The sequence below is a fragment of the Gavia stellata genome, chromosome Z (genome assembly GCF_030936135.1).
Source record: "Gavia stellata isolate bGavSte3 chromosome Z, bGavSte3.hap2, whole genome shotgun sequence".
Lineage (NCBI taxonomy): Eukaryota > Metazoa > Chordata > Aves > Gaviiformes > Gaviidae > Gavia > Gavia stellata.
The window spans coordinates 77,856,892-77,877,422 of record NC_082637.1 but is presented as its reverse complement, the minus strand read 5'-3'; the positions used below and the strand labels follow the sequence as shown (position 1 = coordinate 77,877,422).

The following is a 20,531-nucleotide window of genomic DNA, read 5'->3' as shown; positions in this document are numbered from 1 at the left end:
TTCCACCTCTTTGCAGGTCATTATCAGTGTCAGAGGCTGACATCCAAATCCTCGGATCTTGAGCTTAACAAATAAAGAAAAAATTGTCCACAGCCAGCTTTGTCACCCTTCTTTTTTTTTTTTTTTTGAGTTGAGAAGGAAGCTAATTCTTCCACACTGTGTTACCTGGGGCTCACTTCTGCAGAGAACTGGCTCTGGAGTCGTGGGAGACGTCACCAGCTGACCCCATGCCATCTGCAGGCAGCATCAAAAAAGCTGGCAAGCGGGTGCCACACTGCCTGCTGACAGTTATGCTCCAGGGGTGTCTTGTTGTAGCCTCTTGCCAATATGCTCCTTGCAGAGATGACGCGTGGCACCGATGAGCTCAGAATGATGCTGTGTGCTCGTCACGCCTCTCTACCGCAGTCTTAGCAACCCCAAACCAGCACGTAAGGTGTTTTACAACGCAGCTTTCTCCCTTTAGTTAATGACTTTGGAATACGATAGTTCAGCAGCAATGGTATGGAACTCATTGTTTTTAAAAGGAAAGATGTTCCTAAACACAGGCCTGTCACGCATGCTGACCCACGGCCACCCCAGCACGGGAGATGGAGGCGCTGCGGAAGGTGCGGGGAGCAGGCGGTTCCCAGCAGCTGTGCCCGCTGCTGCCAGCACTGGCACTGGGGCCTCGGGCCTCGGCAGCCACAGCCCAGCTGGCGGCTGAGGAGGGCTGCCGGGAAGGGGCCGGGCTGCGCCGGCCTGCGCCAGGGCCTGCCCCAGGCTCTGCCAGGGCCCGGGCCGCGCTGTGCCAGGCTGTGGGCGGGGCTGTGCCAGGCTGTGGGCGGGGCTGTGCCAGGCTGTGGGCGGAGCTGTGCCAGGCTGTGGGCGGGGCTCGCCGCCCGCCGGCTGCTGGCGGCACGGGCCACCGAGAGGGGGCGCAGCTGCGCCGCCCACGGCTCCCCGGGCCGTTTCCCTCCCGCGCCCCTGTTGAGAGCGCGGGCCGCGCCGCGGTCGTCATGGAGGTCAGCGCGGACTCGGGTCAGTCTGCTGCCCCCCGCTGCCCCTCTGCTTGGGACCCACCGGCAGCCGCGGGCGGGCGGGCGGGCGCGGGGCGGGGAGGGCCGGTACAGCCTCCCGCCGCGCCCGAGCGGCGCCGGCGGGCCGGTGCGTGTGCGCGGCGGGGGCGGGCGGCGGGGACGATGGCTCAGCTCTTTCTAAATATAAAACGGCGGTGAGGGGAGGGCGGGCGCCGCTGAGCCCTGCCGTCCTTCGCGGCGGTTGGCGTTCGGGGAGAGCCGCAGAGAGGAGAAAGGAGGAGGAGGGGGGAGCCAGCAGCCAGCCCGGTGCCTGTGCCTGTGCCGAGCCGCCGGCGGAGGAGAGGGGCGGGAGGCGGGGAGCGGCCGGGGCCGGGCGGCTGCGGCGCGTCTCTCACCGCCTCCCCTCCCTCCCCAGCTGGCAACATGGCTGCGGCCGCCGCGGCAGCCCAGGACGAGCTCAGTAAGTGGCCGCCGCGCCGGGGGCTCCTGGTCGGGAGCCGTCCCCGCGGGGAGCGGGCGGGCGCGGGGCGGCGGCGAGGCCGGGCCGGGGGGCTTCTTCTCGGCGGCGTCGCCGCTGCGACGGGACCCCGCTCCCGGCCCCGCGAGGCGGTGACGGCGGCGGGGCCGGGCCCGGCCCTGGGCAGCCATGTCGGGAAGCGGAAACTGAAGGCTGCGGCGGCAGGGGCGGCCTCCCTCAGCCCCGGCCCCTCCGCGGGCAGGGCGGGCTCGCTGCGGCCTGCCGGGGCCTGCGCCCTCTCCCGCCGCTCGCCGGCTGCGTGACCTTGCGGGCCGCCCCGCCTGCTCGGTGGGGAGGGGGCGGCGGCTCTTCGCCGAGAGGAACCCCGCGGGGGGGCTGCCGGCGTGGCCTGGGGCGGCGGGGCGCAGAGGCGGCAGACCCCCCGCTGCAGGGGTAGCATCAGCAGCCCGCTGCCCCTGTAGCCCCGCTCCCTGAAAGGGCGAGCAGCAGCTCTCGCCTGCCAGCGCCCGCTCTGCTTTGTTCCATCACCATCGTTTAACTACAGAATCAATGTAAAAATAACGTATGCCGAAACGTTAACGGGTTCGCGCAGAGCTCTTACGTGCGGTAAGCACAGTGCTATGTCTCACGGTAGGTATGTAAGCACATCCTCAGCCTCCACAGCTCTCGGCACATGATTAGAGCTGCCGGAATCAGAGGTGCATGCCTCTGCCGCCAAGCATGCAGGGCAGGGGAAGACCAGCTCTGTATTCTTGTCACCTCCAAATCCCTTTCGCAGTCCAGTGCAGTAAATGGTTAACTTCTCTTTGGAGAAGCCTATGAAACTTCAAAGAACGGTTTTTCTTTCCCTGGTTTTCCTGTCTTGGAATAGAGCTAGTTCTTAGACAACCGTGAAGAGTTAATAGCAAGATAATGTATGACTCAGCCAAGTGAGAGGGCCTTTGGTTGCCCTGAAATAGTATTTGGCAACCACCAGAGGGGAAGGGCAGAGGAAATACTTTGAACATATTTGCGCTATTGGCTTTCAGTTCTAAGGCATTTCTGTGTGATGTGTCACTTAGGGTTTTTTTGTTGTTGTTGTGTGCTGCTTTGTAGATAACATCCTTGCTCTGCTCTTTTGTTAGATGTTACTGGAACTAGGCTGAGTGGAATAAGGCATATGATAATGGTAGGGATGTCCTTTATGTAGCCGAAGAGCCAGGATCTCATGGTGGAGTAAGAAGGATCTTTCAGTTACACCCATCCTTGAATCTGAGGACACAAATGCCAAGCCATTTATTCCATTAGCAGCTGGGACAGATTATAATCATGACTGTGAAAGAGCTCACTGCTGCTGTCATCCAAGAGATTCTATTGTCAGTTTTACAATGCTAACATGATTTCACTTGGTGAAACCGGTCAGTGTGAGATCTCTTGCTTGTAACTTGTTGGCTTTTATGTGTGTGTAATCTAGCTTCCCAGCCTCCAAATCTGGTCCTACAAAACATTAGTCCTTAGCCATGTGCAGGTTGCTATACAGCCCTTTGTGTTAAGCTGTGCTGACAGGACAAGTGTCCTTAGATTGAGATTTATGTTAATAACTATATGATGTCATTCAGGTTATTTGACCACTGCATCCTTCAGAAGTGAGGGATTTTTATTGGCTTGGTTAGAATTCTTTTTTCAAGGGGGGGGGAAGAAAGAGAGTGGATTTTTTTGTTTTGTTTTGTTTGGTTTGTTTTTTTTCCCTAGTACATCATCTGTCACTGAATAGAAAGTACTGTAGTCTTAAATAAAAATCAAAGCTAATGGAAAAAGAGTAATTTCATGTAGAGAAAGAAAGGGAAGCTAAACAGCCTCCATGTGGGCCTGCTGTCTTTTGATACATTTAAATAGTTAAATTTCAGCATATTTGGAAAGAAATCTGTTCCTTTTTAGGATGATGAGTAGTTCCAAAATAACAAGAATAAATACTACTAGTTTTAGATTGGAAAACCAGTTTTCCTTGCTTTATATGCACATGGCTGTAGGAAGCTTTGATTTACAGCCACAGTCAAACACATAAACTCTTACTGTTTGCTTAACGCCTGTATAAGGGTGCTTGCCGTTTTAGAGGACAAATTGTTTGAAGGCAGCATAAGAATGGAGATACTGCAGTTTATTGCAGTATCAGTAAATTGGCCCTGAAGCCATAACAGTTCAGATGCAAGAGAGAGGAAAGTTAATCTTGAGTAAGAATAGTCAGCCAGTTGAATGGAGAGCCTAAGCCTGGCATATTGCAATTATTTGGATTTCAGTATGCTATTCAAGCTTTTATATAAGCTTTTCTATGAAATGGAACCATAGAATGAAAAAAGAGAATACATCCCCCCCTCCCCCAGGCCTTCCCAGCCTTTTCCAGTCAGATCTTGTAAAATAACCTGGCCTACTTCTACGAATGCCGCCTTAAGTGACTTGGCTGTAGGCATACAATGGGTTACTGGTAGAGCCAGGAATAGCAGCAGCAAATCCTGACTCACTGTTTGCTACTGTAATCGTACTAGATATATTTTCTTCCAGAGTCTAATACCATTTGAACAAGATTTTGCCTCCTATTTTAGTAGTGGCACAACAGTTGAAAACTTTTGTCTTTCTTCTGCATGCAGAGTAGTGCAGGAACAATTGCTTAGCTCTAGAGGGACTGAAGGGTGTGTTTGAGCTTCTGCTTTAGCAGGGACCTGCCCCTAAAACTACCCCTGCCATCCAGTCAGTGAAGCTGACATGCTCCTGTGTCCAGTACTCTTTATTAGGTATAGGGCCTTTTGGTGAAAATGTGGGTGATGCTAGTGCGATGTCATGGTTCTACAGAGTTCAGGTAATGGAGGAGGATTTGGGGTTGTTTTGTTTGCTTTGCTGAAACAGTTCTATAAATGTTTTAATGTAGCAGTCCCACTAATCTGTCAAACGGACACTTTTCAGGAAAGTGAAGATAAATTCTGGCTTTATGCACAGAATTTGCTGTCCCACTCTCTGCTCTGTTTTGCAGAGGACTCGGACTCTCTTTTTGGTTCCTGGGATGCTTTTGTGGTAATCAATTAAATTATGAAGTACAGTTAGCTTGACATGTAGCCCTAGTAGTTTCTTGAGTCAGTTTTCATAAAAAGAAGGGTGTGTGTTTTACTTGATACTCAACTACACAAATATCCGTTGCTGAAGGGTCTGTGCAGAATAGCTGAGTGCTGTGGATAATATCTATGAATGCCAGAGGGAGCTAATTCTCTATCTTGCATAAAGACAAGGTGGAGAACCTGGGCACATGAAGTGGAACTGCGCTTAGCTGAACCGAGAAGAGATTTCTTTGATAAAAAGATGGATATACAGTCAGCCAGCTACTTCAGTAAGGCCAAGCATTCAAAGAGTGCACTCCTGTGATTTTAATTAAAAAAAAAAAAGGAAGGGAAACGCCCTTATTAATGGAAGGAAAACATTAAGCTGTTTGTTTATTTACTTTATCCTTTCTGTGTCTTTCAGTTGTTCCCTTTGGCAAGCTACTGTATAGCAGAAGGGGAAGAAGTGGCATGTTGTTTAAGTGAGCAGGCTGGGGTTTTGCTGTTGGCTTGGGAGACTGCAAGATCAGTTCTGAAGTAACAAGACTTAGAAATAACTGACCCTTTCACGGCTAGTGTTGCAGGATTTGGAAGTTTAGAAAGCACAAGTTAGAGCCTTGTTGTTAGTGTGACTTTCTTGTAAAATTTGTATACATTATCTATTCCTTTCCTTTTTGCATGAGGCGTGGTCATAAGTGCTGAAACCTATATTGCTCCTTGTAGTCTTAAATGGAGGCTGGAAACAAACAGAAGTGAAACATGCGTTTTTCTCACAGATAGGTAACTGCATTGCTATGGTAACTTGGGGATTTCAAATTCCAAATACACAATGTCTGTTGACACAAATTGGACACTGCTGCTCGAAGCAGGGATACAAAGATATATCTTGTTTTCCTGCCACTTTGGTTCTTTCACATACAGTGAAAGGGAACGTCTCTTCATACGCAATGCCTGTTGTTAAATTCTCCGTATTTATGTTCAACCTCTTGTAAACACTTCCCCCCCACCCCGCCCCAAGAAAACGCCACAAAAATGAAAGATTGTGTGAAAATACTACACAGCAGCATGGCAATAAGTTGTGATTGTGCCAAAATACATGAATATCTGTTACAAATTTTGCATGGACTTAATTGTATGTATTTTAAAAATAAAACTGCCTGGTATTAATTTTTCTATTAATGCAGTTCATTCTTGGTTGTGGGGTTTTTTTGTAATCCATAGTAAAATGTTGGCTGTCATAGCTATGGCACACATGTTTCTAAGACTACTTATTGAACCAGCCATGCTTTCTAGTGTAGTGGGCAAGTCTGACAGGGACCATGGTTGGCACATTGCTACAGCACACAGAATCTACTTATGAGCTATTGTCTTTCTTTCAAGAAATTGCTTCCAGCTTTTGTAAAGGGAAACTTGCAAGAGGAGCCCAAAAATAATGAATTCAGTGATGTGCTGAAGGGTAGTAATGATTTAATCTTATTTGGGTTATTCCTTCCAAAAGCCCCTGGCAGTGCAAGGGTCTCTCCACAGTGGAGCAAATCTAGAGGGCTCACAGGGATCTTGGTGCACCGTCTGCTTTTCCATTGCTTCTGATGTGCAAGTTTGTGCTTGGAGCAGTTTTTGTAGAGCCCTGTAGGATTGGGCTCAGGGTTTTCCAGTTGTTCCAGTTTTCCAGTGAAGTCTCCTTCCTTTCCTCCTTTCTCCCTTTGACTTTCTTACCAGTGTAAATAAAATAATAGCAATCTTTTGGGTTGGGGTTTTTTTTGCATTAAAGAGTTGAACTGCAGTAGATTGCCTATGGATATAAACATATGTAATTAGCTAATATAGAGGTTGCTATAGGTGGGAACCAATGCCAAGGAAATATTACAGACCTAAATTTGAGGTGAGGGTTTAATGTGAGACTGAGGAAGGAGAAGCCTTTGTAAAATCTCAGATCTCTTTAAGTATTGGCTTTTTACATGGGGATAAAGCTATACTTTACTAAATGTCATCCCTCCATTACTTCTTTCTTCCAGTGCTTCCAGAAAACTTTAAAAATTATTTTTAACCATATTAGTCAACTTTCAAAAAGAAAAATTACAGGAGGTGTGTCACTGCATGGACTGCATTTTAAGTTCAGTGTTGGCTAGCAAAGGTAAAGACAGATGCATAAAGCTTTCTAATTAACATTCGGTGCTCTTACTGTCAAGTTGTGGTAAGATTGCTCTAGCAGTTAATGTCAGTTGCTAAGACTTATGCAAAATGGTTTGTATCATCTTTCTTCTTTCTTTTTCTGTGGTATGTAGCAAAGCAACTTAGACCTCTTGTGTAACTTACTTTTATTATCCTATAACCTAGCGGCCCACCCTGAAATGACAACTGTGCAGTTTTACAGTCGGCAGCAGTGGCTGTAAAACTAGATGGAGAAGGTTTGGCTTCATTCTTAAAAACTTGTGAAGTGCATGATGTGGGAATGTGAGATGGGTTGGGAGCGAACCCTTTGTCTTGTTTGAGGTCTGGCACACAGTGGTTTGCTTGCTGGTGCAGGCTGGACAGGGAGGCTAGGTGAAGGTTGTGAGAAGACGTAAGGCAGAGAGGGACAGGAGCTTGCCCCATGCTGGCCAGCAAGTCTGGAGCACACAGGGAGGTAGGACACAGTATCTGAGTCCCAGATACTGTGTCCCCAGCTCCTCTCCTGGACTGTTGTGTGTGGTGATTTAAATATCCAGGGTTTATGCTTTCCCATAATGAATGCTCTCAGCTTGAGAGATGGTCTTAATTGTTAGTAGAATAAAAACTGGGGAGAAAATGGTTGGTGTGCAATACTTAGGAGGGTTTATAGCTCTTTGTTTTCTCATCCCGCTGCTATGGATACAGCCTGCATTGGCAGCACAGGAGAGTGCTCTGACAAACTCCTGACCAGTTTCTTTACTGCAGCCAGGTGACTTGTCTCCTTGAATTTGCTGAAGACTTCTGTCATGCTTATGGTTAGGGGAAGGATACCTGATGGCAGTATCAGGGCTTAACTGACTAGGCAGCAGAGATATGGGAAAAGTAATAAACATATCTCACAGGCAGCGTAAACAAGGGGGTAAATTTTTTTTCTCCTGATCTCCATTATTATTACAATTGTGGTTGCTGCTTGTAACAACAGAATAATGGCGGAAGCTGGAAACGGGGTAGGTGCTTGCAATTCAGTGCATCGCTGCGCTTCCTGTGGGCATGTGCAGAGTGGTTTCTGTGCCTTTTGGAAGGTGTGTGTAGTCCAGTGGCTACAACAAATGGCTTTAGAAATAACTTCACTCGTGTTTCTTTACGCTTGAGTCTGATCTGTTTCCATGTGAAGGAACATGTTGTTGGGGAGGTTTGTCAGTCAAACTTGCTTGAGGATGGTGGGTCTGCAGTGGTCTCCTGGAGTTCCAAGTCCGAGGGGAAAGATTTGATGATTTCATTCATTGTTTGAGTTATTTCAGCTGCTTGATGTGGCCTAAGCAGTCCCCTAGTGCTGGTGGGGTTGTAAGAGACCGTGAAGGTCCCGGAGGGGGAGATTATTTGGAGGGTGGGGTGGGGAGCGTGACACGAAAAAGAAGGTGGAGAGAGAAAGAAATTATTAGGATTTTAAAAAAATTGGAATGTGAGATAAATATTGTGAAGTCGTTGACTAGCTGGCAGCCTGATTGTTCCATGAAATCGGTCTGAAACAAGAGATTGACTGGGAAGTCACTTTGCATTGTAGGTGCTGCAGTTTTAGCTTGTAATTTCCCTGACAGTAAAATTTCATAGTCCTCTGTCTTTTCAGCTGCCTGTCATATTTGCTCAGCAGAAAATAAAATGTTGGAAGTGATATGTTTGTTTTTATCTGCAGCTGGCAGAGGAAGGATGATGCTGTGAGGACTCTTAGTGCAGGGTTAGCACAGATTTAAAAAAATAGGACAGTAAAGGCTTCTGCAGCTACATCATGATAGGTTTCCTGGCTAGAGCTATATTTGCATGTGAACATCCTTTTTTTTTTTATTTAAGTTCCAGCCGTATCTGTTCACCTCAGTTTTTACCTCTGCCCTGTACAGTGCTTTTTTCTTTTTTGCTTCTATAGTCCTTTACAGCCAGCTCAGTGATACTCCTCTGCAGAAGGAGGGTTCTCCTTCGTACCCCTCTCATCTCAGCTTGCAACAGGACACCTTAGATTAGTCTTTGGGGGAATGGTTTCTTCCTTGTAAGATGTCTTAAGACCTGTAGTCCCTTCAAAAGCTATGGGTCTCCTTGCTGCCTGTGGATCTGGCCTGCAGTGCTGCAGTATGGAGAAGAGACGCTCCTGATCCCATGCACAAGCACTCTTCTTGGTCCGACCATCGGGAATGCTGCTGTGTGGGGGAGGTTTTGCTTTGCTTCTGGTATAGCTGTTGGGGCAGCTGTACACTGGCACTTAAAATAGGGACTCTTCCATTCTTTGTATAAAGGCAGATGGTCCTCAGTCCTTGTGCTGCTGACAGAAGGTTTTGGTCTCATCTGTTTCCTTGAAATGATCTTCTGCTAGCTCACTGACAAAACAGATGTTTATTGTTGGTGTGTCCCCCCCCCCCATTCTCTTGATCTTGTAGGAGTTGTAACTTCTACCTCTTTGCTGACGTTAAAAAAATTTTTTGTGTGTTCCTTCCTGGGTTCGGGGAGGAGATGGGCTGGCTAGGGGAAGGTGAATTTGTTGCAACACTCCAGCAGCTTTGTAGAGTGGTAATAGGAGCTTTGTGGATTAAGTTACAGCAATGTGTCCTGCAATTCACACTTGCGATTCTATTCCTATTGATGATAAAGCTGTCTTTTGGAGGAAAGGTCAATACATTGTAACAAATCAGTAGCTGGTTCAGTCAACATTTGTACAGCTCGGTAAAGATTTTCTGGAAGACCTAAGTGGCTTAACAGAAAGTCGTGGGCAGAACAGGTTAGCCTGTGTCAAGATGTCCTATGAATACTCCCGTAAGTATCAAATTTACCCTGGAACAGTAGTCTCAAGCTTTCAAAGAACTTGTTTTTCACTTCGTAGCTTGTTTCTTGTGCTTTCAGGTGTGCACCTGTTTATTTGTATGCAACTGCCATGGTATGGCTTGCCCCAAGCTTGTAACTTGTGCTTTGCCTAGACTCTTTCCTTCCTGCGATACTGTGATTGGTCTTGGGTTCTGTTGTACGTACTTGGTGGTTTTGTTCTGTTGGCGTGACGTCTACAACAGTGGGGTCCCTGTGCATGACCAGAACCCTACGTTTAACAAGAATAATAACAAGAATTGGCCACATCTTTTTGCCCTCTGTTGGCGTGACGTCTACAACAGTGGGGTCCCTGTGCATGACCAGAACCCTACGTTTAACAAGAATAATAACAAGAATTGGCCACATCTTTTTGCCCTCTAATTAACTAGTGGAAGTAGGAAACATCACGGTCTGAATGCAGATCACAGCAAGCGTATTTTCAAAAGTTAGCAGCTCCACAGCCACACACCTTTGCTGTTAAAGCAGAAAGGGCAGGAAATTACTTGGCGATCCTAACCTTCCGTTTCACCTTTGGCGATGTCCTAGCCTCTATTTGAAACGCAGTGTGAAGCAAAGGAAATTTTAATTGCTTCTGTCTTTGATAGGAGTGGTCTCCATGTAATTGTGGAGGCAAGTTCTAGAAGCTATGAGGCTGGTTTCTGCCATCAACAGTTTGCTCAGTTAGTGTTTAGAAGATGGATCTGTGTTGAGTGCTGTTGACATGGAAGTGCTTTAAGAATTGTGTGCAGCATTTATTACAGGCCCATTAGGGGATGTTCAGAAAAAGTTGTTTTCCTGCTACAGCAATTTTGAGTTTGAATTTCAACCAGTTTCTCTCTTTTCCTTTTTTTTTTTTCCCCCGAACTGCAGATCAACTTGAGCGTGTGTTCTTGCGTCTTGGCCATGCAGAAACAGATGAGCAGTTACAGAGCATTATTTCCAAATTCCTACCCCCTGTTCTCCTCAAGCTGTCCAGCACACAGGAAGGAGTTCGTAAAAAGGTAAGGGTGCAATTTACCATAACGGTATGTTTTCCCCAGTCAGGGAGAATGAAATGCCCCTGACATCTTGTGATTTACAACACTTGATGTTCTCTGTGGAGAAATTTACTCTTTGAGGAAGTGTTGTCATGAGTCTGACAGAGTGGGTTTATTACAACTGTTAGGGCTTAAAGAAAACAGTCACTGCTTGTATCGGCAAGGTCTTTTGCAGATGTGTGACTTTTGTGGATGTGTGGAGGCTGTATTTGTTTCCACTTGTGGCTGGCTAGCTATGAGTTAGTCTGAGACCAAGACTTACTGCTGTAGAGGCAGTTGCCATGGCTTCCAGGCTAGGGCTGTTGTAAGTCAGGTGGATGCACGGCACATGTGGAGGAAGCTTGCTTCTGTGTGTGAAAGACCATGAAGATGTAGTCATTGATGTCATTCACTTGTCTGATAACAGGAATAGGAGCAAGGACCAAACAATTTTGAAGATGGAATTTGATATCTGCCTGAAGGAATTCAGTTCCCTGGTACAGAAGGCAGCTTTATCACAGAATTCATTCAGGTACATACTAAATTCCATCTCCAAAACTGTTTGGTTCTTGCCTGGTTACAGGCATAGGAGCAAGAACCAAACGGTCTTGGAGATGGAATTTAATATGTACCTTGGGAATTCAGCTCCCTGTACTAGGTTATAGGATAAAAGCTCATCTACACACCTGCAAAGGAGCACAGAGGCACAATAGCAAGTGCAGAAACTTGTGTAATGTCCTGCCCCAGCTAGTCCCAGGCCCATCATAGGAGCCATCAGCCCATCAAAGGCGCATCTCCACAAGCGCAGGGGAACACAGAGGCACCATGGCAGGCAGGCAGTTAAGGACTCAGAGGAAGGGGCACCCTGTCCAGGTCTCTTCCCAGGCCTGTCTGAGGAGAGCCTTAGCCCTGCTGTCCGGGCCTGAAACCTGCCAAGATGAGTCAATGCCAGAACACCTTTTGGACTGGGAGGGTGCTACCTAGGGGTAATGGACACAGTGGGATGCAGGGCAAGAGCATTTTGGGATTGCACAAGCCTTCTAATGGGATGTTTAGTGGAGGAACCAAAGGCAGGGAAAGGGATGGACCTAGGTGATTTGGGGAGGAACAAGTGTGGGTCTCTAGGGGTGGAGCCCACTGATGAATGTGTGCTTCTCCTGGTTGGACCTGGGACCGTGGAGCTCCAGCAGCCTCCCCTCTGCTGGGCTACCGGGCCTGACCCTACTTCCCTGACACCACGTACTGGTTGTTCCCCCTATTGCTGTGGCCAGGCAAGAACCAAACAGTGTTGAAGATGGAATTTAAGATGAACATGAAGGAATTCGGTGATCTAGCTGCCTTCTGTAGCAGGGAGCTGAACTAGCAGGTTTTTTTTCCCCAGGCCTATGTTCTTGCACCAGTCTTGTGCGACAGCAGTTGTGGGATTGCATGAGCGGGTTGCTAAACCTAGTGTTAACGGCAGAAGAGATCTGACCTGGTCTGGATTCAGGCAGAGGAACACCTGCGTGTGTTTCCTGTTCTGCCAGGAGGATGTGACCAGAAGATGCAAATGGGGCAGCAGCAGCTGAATATAAAGGATTTGAGCTGTTGGATCAGAAAGCAAAGGATAAATTCTTGTCCCTGCAGCTGTTCATCAGAAGGAGCTGACTGGTGGTAGAGGTGGACCAGAACCTTTCTGAGCAGAGTGCAGACAGACTGTTAAGAGTGGTGGTGGAAAAGAAGCTTTTTATAATCTCTTCTTTGTCTTGTAGAAATAGGGAATTGATCATGCCTTCACTGGATTTATGAGTAGATTTCAAGTACTAAAACACAGATTTTTATTAAAGTTCTGCACAGAACATGGTCCTGGCAGTGATCACATGGAAATTGGATCCATAGATGTGAAGCCTTTCCACTGTGCTTAAGGAAAGATACTCCAACTGAGATGAAGGGTTTTTCTGAATACCTGCTTATCATGTGCACTTGAAGCTGGGAAGAAAAGCATCCAACTAGATAGTGAAATTTCTTAGGGTATTTTTATATATTTTTTCCATAAACTGGAATTGTTTGGGGTTTTTGTGGGTTTTTTGGTTTTTTTCCGCATGTTGTAAGATTCAGGAAAGAGGGAGGACCACTCCTTTGAAAATCAAAATTTAGGAGGCCTCTCAATCACAGTATTCTTACGGTGTATTGTAGGTTTTGTGTTAGAATGAATAATGAAATAAAACTCGTTTCTTCTTTTTCCCTCCATGTGTTTAAATTGTAGATTTTTATCTGTAGAAGAAGATGATAATACTATAAGCAAATGCAGCACTTCCTTGTACATCTTGGTATTTGTCAAATTCATTGTAGTCAAGGAAATTATCCTGAATTCTGCTCTTGCCATATCAGTGAAAGGAAGTTGACTCTTTCAGTATTCTGTTTTCATAATAAATTCAAAATGTAACAAGAAGGCTCTGTATGTGGTTTTTTTTTTTGTTTGGTATTTTTTACATAGCAAAATAGTTTTTTCAGTGAGACAGAGGGGAGGGGAAGACTGTCAGTTTTTCGTTCTAATGAACATCAGTGAAGATTTACTGTGGAGTGTGTGTGACCTGCAGGTAAATCTGTTCAACGTGCACATTGCCTTTTTCTGTTACTTACATCAGAACTCAACTTTTTAATCTTCTGCTTGCTCTTACTTTGCTGTTAATGTGGTGGGAAAATGTCTTAAGAAGTCTGATGCATTTTCAAGTGCTCATGATTTTTAAACAGAAATACCTAGCTTTCCAGTGCTAATTTTGCCTGCTAGACAACAAAGAATGTGCCTATTGTTCAACTCCAGCCTTAAAATCATGTTAAGGCAATGTAAGTAAAACAAAAAATTTTTTACATGAGCACTCAGGCAATTGGAAAACTAATCTAATAGAGGCTAATAAAGTAGAATGGAAAGAGAAGGACAAACTCACTATTTACACAGTGACTGAATAGAGGCAGTGACAAAACTCTGCCATCCCATGTCATGTCACTGTCCTGCAGTTATTGTAGTGGTTTAAAAAAAACACAATAACAACAAAGTGTGCCAACATATTTAATTGTGGTTTGAAAGCTTATGCCATTTTAATTGAATTGACAGCGTAGCTTTTGATAGTATAGGTATACAAGCAAAAAAACATCCATGTATTGCCAATATGCTGCTGAAATGTAGATCAATACAGTTGTTCAAGGACTTCCTTACATCCAACTTTGGAAACACAGTGTAGTTCATTCGGTACACCAGATGGATTGACTATGCTGTATCTTTACTCTGACTCTCCAGACTAACTTTCTGCTCAAGTTTGTACTGCTAGAATAGGGGAAATTAAAATTCCATTTTTCTTCCTGCTGCCTTAACATAGTGCTTTGTTGGTCTTATCCCTGACCTTAATTTTGTGACTGTCAGGTCAATATTACTGCCTCATTCAGTAATTTGAACTCATTGTCCCCATACATTTTCAGATCTGGGATGTAGTCTAGATACGTGGATAAGCTTGCAATGCCTGTACTGTCTTAATCCATTTACTCTGAAAGGGTAATCCCTCTTCAGGCCGTGGTTTGACGGAAGAGTTAAATGCAACTGTAGGTTGCCTTCTACCAAATCAGTTACCCTATCTGTGTCACACAAAGAACTAATCCAGGGTAAGTTAGCTCTGCTGGTTCAGATGTGCTCCAAGAAGTATTGATGCACCGGCAGCATTTGTGCCAGGCTGGATACTGTGTCACTTTATGCAGCCCATGTGAAACCAGCAAAAACACAAGAAGCAGTCATACTTGGAAGTGCAGACATTTGCCTGATTCAGGTCAGATGGGTAATGCTGGATGATATCCTTAGCCCACTCATTTGGTATTGATGATTAGAGAAGCAGGACATCAGCTAAACCCTCACACATACCCAAATTCAGCCATGTCTTTTTACACCAGCCACCATAGGTAATTTAAACAGGTCCTCAAACTCTGTTGTAGACATATGTGTAGGTTTCTCTTCCTTCACAAAAAAGTGTGTGCAGACAGTTTTTTTCCTCTCTAGAATAATAGGAATTTGTGACTGCTGTTACAATGATTTTTCAACAGCAAAATTTGATAGCTGTCAGCATGAGTTTGTCAGCTTATCTCTGGTCTCAATCACATGCTTGTGGTGAGGTATGCAGTTTCTCTGGATTATATCTGGACATTATTTTGTTTGATACCTAGTCGTGGACTGGATGCAAAGGTGATGCCTTAGTTCATATGCAGCTCAGCAAGCATATGGTTCTGCAGTTTCCATGACCAGCTTCAGTGACAGCAATTTAGTTGCTTTGTCACCATTCTGTAACCAAGGTACTGTACCATCAAAAGCACAGGACAGTGTCCCCACCCTGGCTTTCTAACTTGAATTGCTTGAAGTCAACATGCATCTAGGACTATCTCTGTCTGGATTTACTGGAGCCGAGCTGACTCCATTTAATGTCATTTATATTTCCGCACCACCTTGCTTGAGAATCTGATAGGGTTTGTGAGCTACATGCAGCTGTTCAGTGTGGTTTCTCAGAACCCATTGTTCCAGAGTGGAGATTGTTTGTAGTTTTTCAAGTTCCTCCATTCAGTTATGGTATCTCATGTAGTGGATTTACAAATGACACTTTGCTGATGTTATGCTAAGAAACTACTTCATGGGATTGTAGAATTGTGGGATAATTCAGCTTGGAGGGGACCTCAGAAGGTCTCCAGAGCAACCTCCCGCTTAAAACAGGGTCTATTACAAGTTCAGACCAGGATGCTGAAGGTTTCATCAAGATGGGTCTTGAAAAACGTCCGAGGATAGAGACTGCACAAACTCTCTGGGCCCCTGCTCCACTACTTGAGAGTCCTCATTATGAGGAAGTACCACTCTGGACCTTGCTTGTTTCAATGCATTCTGGCCCCTGCTCAGCTTGCTGTCCAACACAGCCCAGGGCCGCCCCCCCAGAGCTGCTGCCTAGCCCCATTGGCATTGCTGCCTGGGCTCTGCCTGCCCAGGGCAGGGCTGCACATTGCTCCTGCTTGACATTCACGGGGCTCCTGTTGGCTTCTCCTCTTGCCTGAAGGATTTCAGTCCTGTCATGTTCTACTCCAGACATAGTTTTCATAAACTTATTTGATAACTTCATTATGGGTGGGGGTTTTTTTAACTGGTTTTTTTTGTTCTGTGTCATGAATTGGAGTTAGTCTACAGCCACAAGATAGAGCAGCAATGCAGATTTCCAAGCCGGGTTCAGTTTTGAGGGATAGTAACCAACTGTGTAGAAAGAACTGGTCATCCTCAGTAATCATTTCTTCCTGACATTTCTGTTGATGGAGGTTGTTGGTTGTGGCATGGTTTGGGACTTTCTAACTGTTTGTCTTAACAGTGACTTGAGACATGTCAGAGTGGTTTCAAGATAATACAATAAACGATGGCTGCCGTTTTCTTAGAGATGAAATAATCAGGAAGCTCAGGCCTGATCTGTTTATAATAGGCCTGCCTAGTGGACTGAGGGTGATGTGTGGAGTCCAAGGTAGTAAAATTAATGGTGTTTCTTTCAAGTTTTTTGTTTTCTTCCTGTCAGGTCATGGAACTGCTGGTTCATCTGAATAAGCGCATCAAAAGTCGTCCAAAAATTCAGCTTCCAGTAGAGACTTTGCTAGTTCAATATCAAGATCCTTCTGCAGTGTCATTTGTCACCGTAAGTGTCTGTTCATCCAAAAATAGTTGCTGATTTACTTGTAACAAGCATAATATTCTTTAAAGCTCCTGTATTTAGCTCTGTCAGTTTTCCTAGCAAGTATGTTATTGTCATGAGGTTGATGTTTTAAGAGATTTTTTTTGAACTAAACTTTATAGTCTGGTGTGGGTGAAACTTAGTTTCATAAACAGCTACACTATTGATTCTGTTCAAATTACTGATAATTACTCTTGATATTTCATGAATGCATGAATTGTCATTGCTTGTATTGTAGAGGGTTTGTTCATTGTTAGAAGCTCCATTTTGCAAGCAGCTATCAATCCTGAACCTGATACATGCAGGATCAGGGTCTTAAAACACTGTGCAGGATCAGAGTCTTACTTAAAATCTGTATTTCCCTGAACACATGAGAACCTGTATTCTTTTGTGGTTTTAGGGTCAGGACCTTAGCTGAGCAAGAAAAGATTAAAATCCCCTTATTTTATAGCTGGGGAAACTTTACTAGATGGTTTCATTCAATGTAGTTTAAAAAGTGAAAATAGTTTAAAAATGTTTTTGTGAAACTATGAAGACAACTTTCATTTCAAATGTGGTAGATCTATTGCAAATCACCATCATGAAAAGAAGTGATAAAATCAGAGGGAACCTTTCTGTCCTTCTCATTTGACTATTCAGTCATATGTAGCATAAATGGAAAACATAGCGTCTTAGAAACTGATGGAGAAATACTTGAACATCAGTAACATAGAAGTAATTTCAGACTGTGGGATTATCCAGAGTTCACCTTTTAGAAATAGCTGAGGACTTCTAGAGGGCATGTGTTCTGTAGAGCAGTAAAAGAACCGTCTTGTTTGAAGACAAACTTGACATAAACTGTGCTTTTGTCTGGACATGTAAAAAATCTGTTTTCATTCATGTATCTGAGTGATGCATGTTGTTTTGTGCCACAAGGCTTCATAAAATTTTAACAAGTGCTGTCTATAAAGAAGTGTAATGCTTCCCACTTCAACACTTTTTTCAACCAGATCGTTGAACACAACTCTTTATCTCTAGAGTTCTTGGCTGGATTTGGATCAACATGATAGTCCAGTATTCGGTATTGCTCTGCTGTGCTGTCCTATCACTGAACTCTGTTTGGATTGCATTTGCAGCTTTTAATTATGGTGATTTAGAAACACATTTTAATGAGAAACCTTGCCTATGCTGCTGACTTTGTATTTATTCAATATTGCTTTCTGGTTTTTGTTTTCAGAAATAGGTAAGAGACAACATTACATTTGCTTTCCTTGAAACTGTTGCTCAGGTAAAGCTGCTTTTGGTGAAATTGGCAGCGAATAAGAGAAGCTAGAGAGGGTTTTTTGCATTGCTGTTTTCCTCCTTTTAAAGTGGAGGCTCAGCAAGACCTACTCAGAAAACCCTTTAATAGCTGTCAGTCCGATGAGCCTTAGAATTAAGAAATTGGTCTTCCAAAACATCCGTTGTTTCCAACACCCAATTATGTAACACAACGTGCAAGAAGAGTTTAAAGAACAGATATTTCTTTTGCACTGTTTCAATACTATGTGCTTTTTTTACTCCTTTAGAATTTTACCATAATTTATGTTAAGATGGGATACCCCCGTCTGCCTGTGGAAAAACAATGTGAATTGGCTCCAACTCTTCTCACTGCAATGGAAGGGAAACCTCAACCACAGCAAGACAGGTAAAATGACTTATTCTTGGAGATAATTCGGCTGGTATCATTTTAGTAAAATAATTTGTATTGGTTTTAAAATACTTTTTTTTTCTTGGTGATATCTTCATTGCTTAGGATGTTCTTGGCTTGTACAGTTTGGATCAGCAATTCAGTAGTTTGAGTGGTACGAAGAATTCATATAGTCTAATGTTGTAATAATATACAGGATCTGCAGCAGCAGACTTCCTGTATGATAAGAGGCCTGTGCTATGATGGATATGCCTGTCCATATCCCCCATTCATCTACATCAAATTCTGGTTTCCAGCTTAAGGCCAGACCTTCAGTAAATATACTCTGTCCAGCAACAGGACAGCAGTAAATGTCTCTGATTGGCCACTCTAAATTGTGAGATAACCAAAATTCCTACTTACTTGAAGTTGTAATAAATAAAAGACTGAAGTTGGGAACTGCTGTGTACTAAGAACTTCCAGAAAACTGTTCATTATGGACCTGCTTCTTATTTACATTGAGATGGGTTTCCACCATGCTGGCATTGGAAAATGGCATTAAAATCATATATTCATTTACTCTACATCACTGTGAGAGTGTAAAGGTATTTTTAAAATGACCTTACTGAAAGGTCTTGTGGTAAAATCTTGCTTCTGTTCACGTGTTCAGTGTGAAAATACTTGATTTTCTTCTCTGGGACCATGGTTTTGCCCCGTCCAAAAGCAAGTACATGAGTGAAGAGAGCTTTGGGAAATCTGGCTATACTGGTAGATAATAATATATTTGTTTGTGTTCACTCTTTGGTGAAGCTGAACAGCGTTGATCAACTTCAGCTCTAGGCAGACTCAGATTTAAACTTTAAATTTCTTATGGATGAGACAGTCCTAGACTGTATTTTGTGGCATAATGATGAAACATTAAAAGTCTAGACAAAGGCAGTGACTTTATCTCTCCAGACGTATATGTGTGCATGCATACAGACATACATGTTCTATTTTAAGCGCAAATCCTAATTTATCTTCAGCCTTCCATTTTTAAGTACATCAGGTGGCAAATAGAGGCCACTGGATTGTGAATCGGTTTAACTTCTGTTAAGATTTTTTTTTAATATTAAGGACCATGTTTGTTGTTAAAGTTTTCTCTCTTGAATGTTAAGAATAAACAGGTGTGGTTTTCTTTAAATGGTTGCAGTAAATATAATTGTTTTTCAGCCTAATGCATCTTCTAATACCAACCCTTTTTCACATGAAATACCCTGCTGAACCACTGAAAGCAGCAGCTTCTCCATTTAACCTCGCTGAAAAACCAAAGACTGTACAGCTGCTTTTGGACTTCATGTTGGATGTCCTTCTTATGCCTTATGGGTAAGTAAGAGCTAATACCAGTCTTCTCTAATATTGATGTGCCCTTTATGTGTGAAACATTACAAACTGCACCCTTGGAAACTTATTTAAAATATGCTGTTATTTCCTAGCTCAAATGAAGCCAGTTACATGTTTCAGTAAGATACAAAGCAGGGTCCTAATTTTAAGAATGGGATCACCATCTTCCTTATTTAACAAAACCTACTTAATTAGGTGCTACACTACTATGTCCTTGACCTCTTTTTTTTTTTAAAGTGAAGCTATGAGACATGTGAGCTATCTGTTAAATAACCAAACCTTTAAAATAGAAGCCAAATCAAAATGCGTGCTCGTCTTCCTGCAGTTGAGTTTTAAGGCTTATTCCTCCAAGGTCATAAGCAAGCGTAGTCTCTGAAAACCTGTGCTTTCCAGAATTGAGCCTTTAATAACAAGAGTTGTCTTTCACCTGTCTTCTGATGAAAAATGTTTTAACTGTCATGGCATGTCTTGGTGTGAGCACTGTTTCTGAGAGCAAGAATGATCTACAGAGCACCTTGAATTTACTAAGCACTGCTTGTTAGGAATCTTCTAGTGTCTAAAATCAATACTTTCTCAAAATCTATTTTCCACTAGCTTTTTTAGTGTCTTTGTGTTGCTAAGGGAGCGTTTGCTTTGAAAGAAAACAGAAATAATTTTAACAGTAGAACACATTTCTTTTTTCTGACAGTTCATTGATTCCCATAGGATTTTTCTGAGCACCTAACTCTTGCTTACCCAAGTGGATTAACCTAAAGGAATGACTTTTAAAATAGTGAGCATGTGACGTTTGTCCATGTAGTTTTGCTGGAGGCCATGCTCCCATCAGACAGTTTGGGGGCCACTTCCTTACCATTTGAGTGTGTAGAGTCTTGCAGCTTATAGTTTAAAATGCCTAGCCCGTTCCTCTGTTCACAGCTCACACTCTTCAGTTTGGCCAGGTTTATGCTCGTAGCTTCACCCCCACACTGCTGTGGCTATAGCTTCAGCACATGAAGCGCTTGGGCTTTTGCAATGAGACTTCACTTCCTTCTGTGCTTTTGTACTCTGGCCAAGCATGACAATTTTTAAATACTCAGAGAGACCACGAGGGTAGGGATGAAACTTTCATTTTCTTTCCGGAAGGTGCTCAGAGAGTGATTTCAGCTAGCCTGTGGCTCTGGATGTCTGTCTCTTAATGTCTTGCTCCCTGGGGTGAGACCGTTTGCAGCTGTTT

At 44.1% G+C, this 20,531-nt stretch overlaps 1 protein-coding gene across 2 annotated transcripts in view; it reads left to right on the top strand.

The window, feature by feature from the left end:
- The first annotated feature begins 961 nt into the window (after positions 1-961).
- Positions 962-20,531, top strand: part of ECPAS (Ecm29 proteasome adaptor and scaffold) — a 66,191-nt gene continuing 46,621 nt past the window's right edge. The window contains exons 1-5 of one of the 2 annotated variants that reach the window (XM_059834446.1): positions 962-1,017; positions 10,428-10,558; positions 16,135-16,251; positions 17,835-17,953; positions 19,148-19,300. In XM_059834446.1, the coding sequence (XP_059690429.1) occupies positions 996-1,017; positions 10,428-10,558; positions 16,135-16,251; positions 17,835-17,953; positions 19,148-19,300 (542 nt within the window). In that variant the 5' untranslated portion in view covers positions 962-995. Of the gene's footprint in view, positions 1,018-1,439; positions 1,477-10,427; positions 10,559-16,134; positions 16,252-17,834; positions 17,954-19,147; positions 19,301-20,531 lie in introns of those variants that run through there. The other variant, XM_059834447.1, reaches the window with a different exon arrangement.